This window comes from Tachysurus vachellii, chromosome 25 (assembly GCF_030014155.1).
Source record: "Tachysurus vachellii isolate PV-2020 chromosome 25, HZAU_Pvac_v1, whole genome shotgun sequence".
Classification (NCBI taxonomy): domain Eukaryota; kingdom Metazoa; phylum Chordata; class Actinopteri; order Siluriformes; family Bagridae; genus Tachysurus; species Tachysurus vachellii.
In genome coordinates, this window is record NC_083484.1 from 15,556,578 (window position 1) to 15,570,907 (window position 14,330).

The 14,330-nt window shown below is 41.1% G+C and overlaps 1 protein-coding gene across 1 annotated transcript in view; it reads right to left on the reverse strand.

Annotated features, from left to right (window-relative positions):
- The window catches only part of thsd7ab (thrombospondin, type I, domain containing 7Ab), a 112,207-nt gene that overhangs the window by 16,956 nt on the left and 80,921 nt on the right, over positions 1-14,330 (reverse strand). Inside the window, exons 10-18 of the mRNA XM_060861154.1 lie at positions 10,478-10,593; positions 10,245-10,392; positions 8,911-9,014; positions 8,275-8,469; positions 7,505-7,765; positions 3,922-4,100; positions 2,651-2,656; positions 2,288-2,421; positions 1,439-1,592 (exon numbers count right to left, since the gene is read on the reverse strand). Coding sequence (XP_060717137.1) covers positions 1,439-1,592; positions 2,288-2,421; positions 2,651-2,656; positions 3,922-4,100; positions 7,505-7,765; positions 8,275-8,469; positions 8,911-9,014; positions 10,245-10,392; positions 10,478-10,593 — 1,297 coding nt within the window. The remainder of the gene's footprint in view (positions 1-1,438; positions 1,593-2,287; positions 2,422-2,650; positions 2,657-3,921; positions 4,101-7,504; positions 7,766-8,274; positions 8,470-8,910; positions 9,015-10,244; positions 10,393-10,477; positions 10,594-14,330) is intronic.

A 14,330-nucleotide genomic window follows, 5' to 3' on the forward strand; every position in this document is an offset into this window, starting at 1 on the left:
TGTAATCGAGTTCTCTTTAGTCACAGAGTGTGGGCTTTTTTATGTTGGTTTCTGTAAACGAGTTTCACTTCTTCCACCGTGTGATTTGGTAAATTGTGAGAAAAGATTAATTGGTGTCGGAAACAGACACTTTTAATGAGCTGAAAGGAGTTTTTTCATGCGGAGAAGTTCACTGTGTGCTGATTAGAAGACAAGAAAGGAGAAGAGATTAAAAGGCCAGATTTAGACTCGCTCAAAGTTTACTGACACTTTATTGAACTGTTCACTGATGCTGTAGAAAAGAAGAAATTAAGTAGAACGGGAGAGAGAGGGTTACTCGAGGACAGACAGACAGATAGACAGGCAGACAAATAGACAGGGTTTGATGAAAGGATGAGTACAGGGATGGAGCAGAGTCGGCAGAGAGGAAGACATGTTGGGTACGTGATGGGATGAGTGCATAAACACACACAAAAGGAGAGAGAGAGAGAGAGAGAGAGAGAGAGAGAGTCAGACAGAGAGAGAGAGAGAGAGAGAGAGAGAGAGAGAGAGAGAGAGAGAGAGAGAGACAGAGAAACAGATGGACAGATGGACAGAGTGATAGAGACAGAGACAAATATAAGGAGAGACAGACAAAGAGACAGGAGACAGATAGAAAGACAAAGAGGTAGATAGACAGGCATTCAGAAAGATACAGACACAGTTCAACATACACAGACATACTGTAGACAGACAGATAAATGGGTAGTTTATGCAGACAGACAGACAGACAGGTAGGCACTCTGTGGAGACAGACAGTGTCTATAATTTATTCAGACAGACAGACAGACAGACAGACAGACAGACAGACAGACAGACAGGTAGGTAGGCACGCTATGCAGACAGACACGCAGACTGATAGATACAGTTTAACGGACACAGACAGACACTGTACTGTATTCAGACAGACAGACAGACAGACAGACAAACAGACAGACAGACAGAGTTAAAGAACAGAGATAATGAACAGGTCAAACTAATCAACAGAGCAAGTGTTAACAAGAAGTTATTGTAAAAATTTAAAAATTAATTAGTTTTAAGTTTGCACCCAAAAAAACTCTCAGCATGTGAACAAAAAGCAAAAACAAGTGCAACTGCGTGAAGCTGCTGAGAAAACACCAAGAGTGTGGAAAGAAATGTCACGGAGTCGAGGACGAAGAAACGAAATCCTCAAACTTCACATAAAATATATTCACCTCACTGAATTCTCTCCATGACATGAAATAATGAGCTTGTTATTCACAAACATCGCCGCATAATGTACATAAAGCCTCGTGACTAATTATGTACAATCAAGCAGAAATATAGCTGTTTTTGCTACCATATCATTTTTTACAAAAGTTTTGGCTCCCTTTCATTTTTAGCAGAAACAGGTGTCGTGTGTGAACTCATCCCCTGTACATGAAGTGAGGTCGCTCACCAGCTGGCAGTAGGTCCAGGAGCTCCACTCGGACAGCACGCATTGATCCGGACACGGCAGCCTGCTCTCACGTGTACCTACAGGAATCTCCTCCGGGTCACAGAGATAATCGTCGACTACGTCTGTGGGGCCGTCGACGGTGTTCAGCACGCACCTGCAAACCCGACCGTCTCCGTTTATTTCATTATTTTCATCTCAACTCCATCTGCAAATGTAACACACTTCACGGGTCTGTGGGAGTAATTACTGCTTTTATTTTAATTACAATATTCCACCCACTTCAAGCACAGACTCAAACAGACTCGCTCTTAACGTTTATATGTTTTGTTCCCTGCGGCAGTTTATCAGCCGAGGTTTCGATAAAAATGTATTTCTTTACATTTACAGAAATAGAACACAACAAACCCAAAATGCTTTTCACAAAAAGATACAAAGAAATAATGGAGATTTCTTTCGAATGATATTAAAAATGTATTTTCCTATAAATGATTTCCTATAAAACACTGAGTTCATCCTCATGAGCTGATGAGCTCATTTAAAAGAAAGCGAAGCATTTCTGATTATTTCTAACTCACAAATCACATTCACGACAAACCAAAGAATTAAAGAAGCCAGAAGCTGAGCAGATCTGTTCAGACTGGAGGGGGCGGGGCTTATTTACGGGTCAGAAAAAAAAAAACGAAATGAAGACTCTAGGAAATTCAACACCAGTTCTGTGAATCAGATTATTATTTTTTTTTAGGTATCTTTGAAACAATAGGATTGTTCCAGGTTTATAAACACTTTAAAAACTTACAGATTGCAGATTGGGAATGGAGTGCGGTTAAAAGAGCGTTAAAGGAGCCGTACCTGACCTTCCTGGTCTGCACCCCGTCACCGCAGTTCTCCTTCAGGTCCACGTTGCTGACCTTCCACGTGCTCCAGGGCTCGGCTACCCACACGTACTGAGAGCAGTCGCTCACACACGGCACCACCTCGTACACCTGCAGCACACACACACACACACACACACACACACACACACACGAGCGCGTGAGCATCACAGCGGTGCCTGAGTCACACCAAATAAAAGGACTCAAAACTAATTAAGTGTCTGTGTCAAGAAAGGCGACGCACTTAAACAACCGCTTCCTCTAATAGCAGGAAGTTTACACGCTTCAGTCTACGGGACAGGTTTTTTTTTTCCAAAAATAAGGACTTTTTCCAGCTTACCTGTGCCTGTGCTCGTGCAGCGTGTTGAGAGATAATTGGGAGAAAAATAAACAATATTAAAAAAGAATATCTAGAAATGAGTAAAAACTATACAGCATTGCATAACGGTTAGTGGTTAGTGCAAATAAGAAGCACGAATAAGGCTTTAAGCAGCAAACAAACATCGCTAATACAAATGTAGCTCCGATAATCTGCTCAGAAACAGAGAGAGAGAGAGACAGAGAGAGAGAGAGAGAAAGAGAGAGAGAGAAATGTTTCGTTTAGTAAATGAAATCATCCCAAACTCTTCAGTTGCTCTGCGCCTCGGGGAGCCTCGGGTCTGATGAGAAGTATTTCAGGAAGATATAAAAATAGAGATGGCATTAAAATGCTCACACGTTTCTTATAGTTCATTCTGTCTCACTCGTTTCCTACAAACTACAAACTTGAGTTATTACACTGATCAAATACTGTGATTGGAAAAATATAGTTCTCGTGGAATAACACATGGAATTATATTGCGAGGCCAAAATCAAGAATTTTCATTTCATCATTTGTATAAAAAAACCAAAATATTTGGTATATAACCAATAAATCTTTAGTAACTGAGTTAAACATGTCTAATAATGTTGCTGGGTCATCAAAAGGAATTTGGATTAATATTGTTTAAGATAACAGAACAGATTTGATTCCTAGACTGAAATGACTCGTTAGTTCTGAGCTAACTTGGTGCTTGGACCCCCAAATATAAGAACTGTGATAAAGTTTCTTTAGCTTTAGGGGTTTCATTTGGGGTCTCCGGATTCCTCTCCTGTCCAAAGACACAATGCAGCCTGATTAGCATCGCTAAATTGTCTGTAGTGTCTGAGTGTAGACCTCCCAAAGCATGTCCATGTCCCCTGCCTTGTGCCCTGAGTCCACTGGGAAAGACTTGTGACCCTGTAAAGATAAACTCTACAGAAGATGAATGGATGGATGGATGAATGGATAGATGAATAGATTGATGGATGAAGAGAAGGATGAACAGGTGGATGGATGAATGGATGGACGGATGAATGCATAGATGAATAGATGGATTGATTGATGGATGAACAGATGGATGAATGGATGGACGGATGAATGGAACTCTCTCCCTTCAGCTATGCATCATGAATCCCTGGCTGTTCCTGGACCCCACTTTCAGAACCAATGGTGTAGGCACTGCATTATAGCTCTATATGAAGCATCTTGCACTCAGAGGTGGTTTGTACTGTAACTCATGCTATATTCTTGACATTTCCTCCCAGCATTACCTGATTGACGTGGTCTAGCTTGGGGCAGGGTCTGCCGCCGTTGTACGGTTTCTCCCGGAGCCACTTGGAGCGAACTTTAACGCCGCTGCCGCAGGACTTGCTGCAGCGTGACCAGCTGGACCACTCACTGAGCTTACAGTCTGATGGACAGGGGATGATGCACGCCTCCTCGATGTACCCTGAATACAAACAGACAGGTTCAGACAGTCAAATCTACGGCATATTACACTAAAGGAAACTAATCAGCGGCTGAGTTACAGTTAGCACAACAAGGTTGGTTATTATTTATACAGTTTTATTTGCAAACACTAAGATCTTTTATTTATTATTTTCTATTATTAAACACGTCTTAACTTCTATCCATGTGTAGTTACACTTTTGGAACGGCTGTAAAACCGGGTAATTTTTTTTGTTCCTTTCTTGATAGAACAGAAATGATTCATATCAGAACAAGAGAATTACTATTAATATTCTGCTGCTCTAGAACATTCCTTAAGCACATTAGGACCAATCAGAACCCAGAGGATTTGTGAATAATACAAGACACCAGAACGTGATGACCGGGAAGTGAACATCTGCTGAATTTCTCTCAGGAGCTCAGACAGAATTATGAACAGGAAAAAAGAAAGAAAGTAAGAAAGAAAGAAAGATAGATATAAAGCATTTAGTGCAGTTTGGGACTGGGACTTTAGGAGTGGGCGTGGCTGCTCTTGGCCAATAGGATTATGATGGTCATGTGACCTGGAGACAGAGGAAGATTGGAAGTCTGTACTGGAGCTGGTCATATGGTCATGTGACCTCCTGCAGCACTTCAGCATGTCTGTACAAGTTAGATCATTCACTGTGCTTCATCCGCAACAACCCTCAGAGCTCTGGCTTTCCTAACCACAATGCACCACTCCAAACGCCCGCAGGCATGCACAGAAAGAGAAGCAGCTACGAGTTCACTGGACTTTATAAACATCTCCTGACCTCACGGAGACCTTGAGATGACCTCATTCTGCCACCCTCTATGCAGACATCCTCTACCATCAGAGCTGAACCCTCGCTCTAACTCATATCAGAAGGAATCACACACAGGCATGTGATAACTCAGGGCAAGCGGGAGGATCTCAGGACCTCAAACACTTCCTCAAACTTTTAACTTGAAACAAGATCAGTGTTTCTACAGCTAGCAAACATAAATACTAGCATGCTGTGTGCAAAAGACGAGATGATCAGATGAGAGGTGAGAAAATGAAGAGATTAAACTAGCAGGATTAATGATGTTGGCAGAAAGTGAAAAAAAGATAAAGAGAGAGCGAGAGACAGACAGACACAAAGAGGGAGAAAGGGAGAGAAACAGAATGACAAACAGATGACAAACAGACAAACAGTACTAAGATAAAAAGATGAAGAGATTACAGTGTTCCAAACCTGAAGTGTAGCTGTGACTGTCTCTCTCTCTCTCTCTCTCTCTCTCTCTCTCTCTCTCTCTCTCTACCAGTTTGCCCCCGTGTGCAGCAGAGAGGAAAGAGGTGTAACATGAATCTAAATAATGCGGCCTGCTTCAGCACTGAGAAAGGGGTTTTTAAAAAGGGGCAAACTTCAAATCTCACAGCAATAAATGGTGGAAAATTGCACAGCACAAACTGACAGCATATTCAATTAAACAGAGAAAGAGTGAGAGAAAAGAGAGAGAGAGAGAGAAAACACTGAGTTTGTACAAAATATCAATACCCATGTGGGGCTGAGAGTCCTTAATATACAACCACACTGTTACTGCTGCGAGCAGGAGAAGGAGCAACTTCAGGAGAAAATGAACATCATGTTTACTAAACAACGTTACATCACATTTACTAAACAACGTTACATCACGTTTACTAAACAACGTTACATCACATTTACTAAACAATGTTACATCACGTTTACTAAACAACGTTACATCACGTTTACTAAACAACATTACTGTACATCACGTTTACTAAACAACGTTACTGTACATCACGTTTACTAAACAACGTTACATCACATTTACTAAACAACGTTACATCACGTTTACTAAACAACATTACTGTACATCACGTTTACTAAACAACGTTACATCATGTTTACTAAACAACGTTACATCACGTTTACTAAACAACATTACTGTACATCACGTTTACTAAACAACGTTACATCACGTTTACTAAACAACGTTAAATCACGTTTACTAAACAATATTACTGTACATCACGTTTACTAAACAACGTTACATCACGTTTACTAAACAACGTTACATCACGTTTACTAAACAACATTACTGTACATCAAGTTTACTAAACAACGTTACATCACGTTTACTAAACAACGTTACATCACGTTTACTAAACAACGTTACATCACGTTTACTAAACAACATTACTGTACATCACGTTTACTAAACAACGTTACATCACGTTTACTAAACAACGTTAAATCACGTTTACTTAACAACATCATGTTTCCCAAACATCGTTACATCACGTTTACTTAACAACATCATGTTTCCCAAACACCATTATATCACGTTTACTTAACATTACATCATCTATCCCAAATTCCATTACATCACGTTTACTTGACAACATACTGTAACTTCACGTTTACTAAACAACGTTACATCACGTTTACTTAACAACATTACATCATGTTTCCCAAACAACGTTACGTCACGTTTACTAAACAACGTTACATCACTTTTACTAAACAACGTTACATCACGTTTACTTAACAACATTACATCATGTTTCCCAAACAACATTACGTCACGTTTACTAAACAACGTTACATCACTTTTACTAAACAATGTTACATCGCGTTTACTAAACAATGTTACATCACGTTTACTTAAATTTACATCACGTTTACATAACAACATTACATCACGTTTACTAAACAACGTTACATCATTTTTCCCAAACAATGTTACATCACGTTTACTAAACAATATTACGTCACGTTTACTTAACAACGTTACTTCATTTTTCTCAAACAACGTTACGTCACGTTTACATAACAACGTTACATCATGTTTCCCAAACAATCTTACATCTTGTTTACTAAACAACGTGCGACGATATTTTGAAGGCGTAGTGACACCTGGTGTATGTTATTTTAAAACATAAACATTCAAAAGTATTTGCACGACTCTGCATAACATTTGGATAGTTGCTAATTTCTTTGATTGACACACACACACACAGACACACACACACACACACACACACACACACACACACACACACACACACACACACACATATATGTTGAACACTGAGGTCAGTCATAAACTAGTCATGTGCAATCCTTGAAGTATTCCGGGTTAGCCAACAGAGTGCACAAAGCACCAAATAAAAAAGGACTCAATCAAGGTCAGAGTTCACACTGAATCAGACTCCCCTAGTGTCTGTTTTCTACCAAAAACCAAGGATTTATAAAGGTATGGAGGTCTAGAAGGATCGGGACAAAAGAAAGAAATTTAGAAACAGAAGTGTCAGTCACTAGACAAATGGTTCGCTTTCCTCCGAGTGTGCTTTATAAAGGAACACCCCTGACATCCCACCCCTGACTGTGAACCCACCGTGACTGTTGCAGCGTGATGTCTCCACCAGCCTGTTGTCCTGGTCGTAGCACACCATGGCCTGGTAGCGGTAGCCCTGTCCACACTCACGGTTGTCTCCCTGCACTCGAGACCCTGGAGCGGCCACGGAGCCTTCGGGCAGGATGCAGTCAGACCAGTTCCCTATTGGCTGGGCGTTGTACTTATCACAGGGGCAGTACTGCGTCTCACTCAGCGGGTACGTCTGACTGTTCTTGCACTTGTCCTTCTTCTTACTCTTTCCTGGAAGTTGACAGATGAGTCAAAGGAGAGACAAATGAATCATTTAACCCATTTAACACAACACAAGTAAATCATTTAGAGTCTTCCACAGTGGCTCATAATATTAAATATATACATAAATATGTCATTAATTAATGAAGTAGTTAATTAGTTCATTCATTCATTCATTCATTCATTCATTTATAATCTTGTTTATTTTACAGTGTCCCCCTTTACATATTTAATATTTTTTTCCAACCTGCCACTGAAATGGATGTAATCAAGAAACACAAAATAGCCCAATGATATTTAAAAAAAAATTATGTAGCTTGCTAAAAATTACTTTTGATCACTAAAATAAAATTACAAAATAACTGCATAAGTATTCACCCCCCATTGGTGTGAAACCTCTAAATGTGTTCTGGTGCCATCAGTTACCACCTACATAATTAACTAAATGGAGTCTAAGTCAGTGTACGTATCAATTGTTTTTTTAAATTATTATAGTAGAGTGTGAACATTTCACTTACCAATTAGGGCCCGTTTCCTCGTGCGCACTCCTACGCAGTTGGCAGTACACGGGGAGAATTTGGACCAGTTGGTGAGCTGGCAGTCGTCTCGGCATGGCAGCTGGCACGGCTGGTTTACTGCCGGCATGGAGCTCGCAAACTTCAGACACTGGGCTAGGTCTGCTACTGAACCGTCCAGCTGTCGACATGAGACCGCTGCAGGATCACATGCACACACACACACCACACACACACCACACACACACACCACACACACACCACACACACACCACACACACACACACACACACACACACACACACACACACACACACACACACACGCACACACACACACACACGGCAGTGAGATTTAACAATCCAGTGAGTGAGACACAGTGACACAGAGACAGGGATGTAGATGAAAGTGTTCAGTGACAGCAGGGGGCTGTTTATGAGGATAAAGACAAGGACAGTCGAGAAACACGACAGATGATATATTAAAATCTGACTGCAGATCATTTACATTCTCTATATGGAGATGTTTGGATCTGCACTCTGATATGACCTCAGAGCCTCAGTATTAGTTTAGACGTGTTCATTAAAACACTAAAACACTTCACTAAACTAAAGGGTAAAAGCTGCTGTAATTTCTGACCTCTGGTTTGAAGCCCCGCCCCACATCCCTCCTGAGCGCCTCTGCTGTCCTGCCGGATGCTCCACGGGACGAGCTGACAGCGACGCCACTTGTGTGTTTTCCACCTAAAACAGAGAGACAGTAACACACACGAATGATGCTTTACATCTTCCTTCCTTCCTTTATATGTTCCTTCCTCAGATACACAGTTTGTCATGAATGAACAGTGTTGCTCACATGTTAACACTAACACTGTAACACTAACACTGTAACACTAACACTGTAACACTGTAACACTGTAACACTAACACTGTAACACTGTAACACTAACACTGTAACACTAACACTGTAACACTAACACTGTAACACTGTAACACTAACACTGTAACACTGTAACACTAACACTGTAACACTGTAACACTAACACTGTAACACTAACACTGTAACACTGTAACACTAACACTAACACTGTAACACTAACACTGTAACACTAACACTGTAACACTGTAACACTAACACTGTAACACTGTAACACTGTAACACTAACACTGTAACACTGTAACACTAACACTGTAACACTGTAACACTGTAACACTGTAACACTAACACTGTAACACTGTAACACTAACACTGTAACACTGTAACACTAACACTGTAACACTGTAACACTAACACTGTAACACTAACACTGTAACACTGTAACACTGTAACACTAACACTGTAACACTGTAACACTAACACTGTAACACTAACACTGTAACACTGTAACACTGTAACACTAACACTGTAACACTGTAACACTGTAACACTAACACTAACACTGTAACACTAACACTGTAACACTGTAACACTGTAACACTAACACTGTAACACTAACACTGTAACACTGTAACACTAACACTGTAACACTAACACTGTAACACTGTAACACTAACACTGTAACACTAACACTGTAACACTGTAACACTGTAACACTAACACTAACACTGTAACACTAACACTGTAACACTGTAACACTAACACTAACACTGTAACACTAACACTGTAACACTGTAACACTGTAACACTAACACTGTAACACTGTAACACTGTAACACTAACACTGTAACACTAACACTGTAACACTGTAACACTAACACTGTAACACTAACACTGTAACACTAACACTGTAACACTAACACAAACATTGTAACACTACAATCCCATCGATCTGTTCAGTTTCTCAGTGGAGCTGCTGGCTCCCTTCCTCCGAGCTCTATAGTGCTCTTACATAACCATTGCACACGTTTGCATCATGCAAACACAAAGCTGTGTAGCGAGAGAGCTGATGGAGTGTGACAGCAATGACACTGTACCTGTAACCGGGACACAGCAAGGCAGGACGAGGTTGGATCTCACACTCTCTCTCTTCATACAGAGCCTCGGGACAGTCCACACCTGCGTTCGCTGGCTTCTGGATGATCACCCGAAAACGGGACTGGTTGTTCTTCTGGCTGTTGGGTCCTGAGGATGGCAGCGTCACAGTTACAGGAGGAAAATTCTACAGATGTCTGATCTACAATCTGGATTGATTCAGCCTCAGTCTAACCTGCATCACAGGACGAAGGACACTGTGTCCAATCACTGAACACTGTTACTGCGCAGTCCTTCTTACAGGGCAGGACACACTGTCTCACTGACAGAGGACGAGGAGCTTCTGGACATCTAAACACACACACACACACACACACACACACACACACACACACACACACAAAACATCAGAAAGCAAGAGATTATGTTCCTGTTCTACATTCATGCTCTATTTTCCCCAGATGATTTCACTTCCCGGTTTTGGATACAGAGAGAGAGAGAGAGAGAGAGAGAGAGAGAGAGAGAGAGAGAGAGAGAGAGAGAGAGAGTATATATATTAAGTCATAAACACTGGTTTGAATTTCCACAGAACAGTTTTGTCTCTCTGACACTGGAGACTCCTTCCATAACTGTAGGGTGACTCCTTCTCCCTACAGAAAACTTCACTTGTATATCTGTGTTCTGCAAACGCATCCCAGTGGATCAGCTGTTACTATAGCAACAACACTGTATTAAAACCTGAATGCTTTTAAGCAATCAGAACACATCACAAAAAATGTACTGTCAGTCCACGACCTTTAACACTAGATAATATTTCGTATAAACACGGGTTCTTCTCGATCTGAAGTGCTGTTCGTGATCGGAAATAACTTCCTCTCACCTCACACGCCACCTGCTTCGCTTGACATCTGCACAAGGGGGAAAAAACAAAACAAAAGAAAAACGAAGATAAATACAGACAGCCGCTTCGAGACAAACCTGATGGAGAATAAAAATTGTGCGTCTGCGCTGTTCAAAATGAGGATTAATGCAAATCTCGGTTGTGACGCAGCACCTCAAGGCCTCACAAATCGGATGTAACGATAATCCGACCTGAACCCACGCCGGCGACTCGTCCCTCAGCGGCATTAAATCGAAGCCACGAGAGCACAAGTAATGCTATAATCTTCCTCCACAATAAATTCTCCTTATTCCCTGCCAGCTTATGACTTAAGGCTATATATTGTGGGGAGATAAGTGCTTGAAGACAGATCGCTTCCTTTAGCGTAATGTCCTACTGATTCTATCATCCGTCCATAATCGGCTTGCGTCTGCGTCTCGTTTATGAGCGATGGTTTGCTGTAATCTGGATGAATACGAGGCACGCGGACGACGGCGATGGCGACGTTGAGGACTACAAACCTCCTCTGAACATTTATTCCTGAGCTTTTCCCAACCAGGTGATTGGGGTATAATTGAGCGTAAAAATGTCTGCTGCTGCTGAGAGACAGAAATGTCCTGAATATCAGGTTTGTGAGGGAATCAGACACAAGGCAATAAAACCACAGCTGTGTAACATTGATCTGTGTTTAACACAGGAGATTCACCCTGTGAGGATTTGTTTGGGTTGTAGTGCAACCTGCGGGGTGTGTGTGTGTGTGTGTGTGTGTGTGTGAGACAGCAGGATGTCAGTCATCAAACCATCCCAACAGATAAAAAGGCCATGTGATATGAAAGTGTAAATAAAGTGTCCTGCAGCTATGAGGCTAACGAATCGAACGGATCAGAAACCTCCTCAAGATTTCGATGTGAAACGTTAACTTCCGGCAAATGTTACGAAACAAAAACTTCATCCAGCAAACGTTCTTGAGGCGGTTTGAAGAGCTTTACACCACCATCACGTGCTTCACATTAAACTCCTCCATCTCCTCTGACTAACAGTAACACTGAACTCCAGGCAGGAATCAGCCTCCTGAAAGGGAATTCACATCCTCTCCTCGGCTCCCGTCTCATTCCGCTGGCATCATTAAAAACAGCTCACGCATTTATCCATCAGGAATGCCAGAAATATCCGATCCCTCTGCCTTCTGCAAGCTGTCATTATTTTTCAATTAGGACTAAACTGTCGTCACTGCTGAAACGGGGAGAAGTGCCTTGTTTATCTGCAGCCTGAGACAAACCAGATCATTAGCAATGTAAGAAATGTAAAAAGCCTGCAGACGACCAACAGCTTCGTTAATCTCACTGTTAATCACTTATTAACACTTAGAGAACTCCGTTAGGCCTGCAGAGGAGAAACTCGATACAGACCTTCTGAACTTGCTCAGTGTGGAGCAGAAGGAGCTCACTATATCTGTATGTGTGTGTGTGTGTGTGTGTGTGTGTGTGTGTGTGTGTGTGTGTGTGTGTGTGTGTACTGTATGTGTATGTGTGTGTGTCTGTCTGTATGTCAGAGTTTCTGTGCGAGTGACAGACGCTGCCTTAGAGCTCACAGAGTAAGAAAACAAATGAAACATATCTTCTGTTTTAGTTTAATTAATTATTGTAATGAATAACAATTTTATTACATTTTCATTACATGCTTACGTTTCTAATCTTTAAAGTTCTATTTAATATTATGTCCAGCATTTAAAATAGACATTTTTATTACATTTAGTTCTAATAAAAGAGAATGAAATATCTGGTTCACCGTGTTATTAAATATCAGCTGCTGCGGCTCTGTGTTTTGTACAATGAACTCATTAATGTGTTTTTAATAATGTTTTCATCATTGATTTGATTTTAACTCATTCGTAATGAATTGATATTAAGTTCTATACTTCTATGTTGTACATATTTGATTTATTCTACTGTATATGAATAAATAAATTTGTTAAATATTGACTATAAGTGATAAGATGAGAGAAAAGAATAAGAACTGCCATGTTTGCCTGCTGCATTTAAAACTCTTGTGTGTCGTTTAGGTTTGATGTTAATTCTCCAGAATCTGACAGCAAAATGAAGCAATTTAAACTAACAATCTTCCAGTTGCGAGCTCCGAGTCTTCCTTGGCGCACCGCTGCCACCGTGCTACATGCTAACCGTCTTCCTTTTTGTTGCGATTTGTCTCCATGCATGCCACATGCTTCTCATCTTGTAGTAATTAAATTGCAAGAATCCAGCACACTTAATTACTACCATTAGCGTTGCGGGGAAATTAAGCCGTTTGAAAATGACAGAGCTAATTAGCATGTTTGCTCCTGCGTGTTTATCACATTTTTTCCCCTGGCCTGGTTTTGCCTGGAGTGGAGAGACAGACTTTTGAGTGCAGACTGCATTTTCCCTGAAGCAATCTATGCCACTCAGACACACACACACACACAAATGTGACACAAACAAACAAATGCACAGCCCTCATCAGCCCGCTCTGAGACTCTTAACTCCACGATCACTCCAGTACAGGGTTGAGTACCGTTCTGTGCTCTCTGTGCTTTTAATGTAGTAATGGAGTACCACTAAGAAGTGAATGACATTACGCTTTTAGCCGGTATGCTATTCGTGTATGCTAAATTTGTTTGTTTTTTCCTTCTAAATAGTCTCACTGAGCTCCAGACTGCTCCACATTTTCACACTTTCCCAAGCAACGAATACCTTCAGTGCAAACAAGGACCTGGGGTAATTAGTTTTATAAAACACTGTGATAATTGTATAGTTATTCAATCAGCCAATCATGTTGCAGAAATGCAATTCTTGAGCTTCGGTTAGCTTTCGGATCATCAATCTTGGAAAAAACTGCGACATCAAACATCTCTGTGACTTTGTTGGTGGTAGACGTGCTGGTGTGAGTATTTCAGAAACTGCTGATCTCCTGAGATTTTCACACTCAACAGTCTCTCAGTCTGATAGACGCTGAAAAAAAACACACATCCAGTGAGCTACAATTAGCAGAAACGGAAACGTCTGAGGAGAACAGAAGGTCTGAATGGAGCCGACAGGAAGGCTACTGTAGCTCAAACACACGCTCTTTGCGGCCGTGGTGAGATGAAAGGCATCTCGTGATGCACAAGACATCAAACCTTAAAGAGGAGGGTTCTACAGTCTCAACCCGTTGCCATGGTTACAGCAAACAA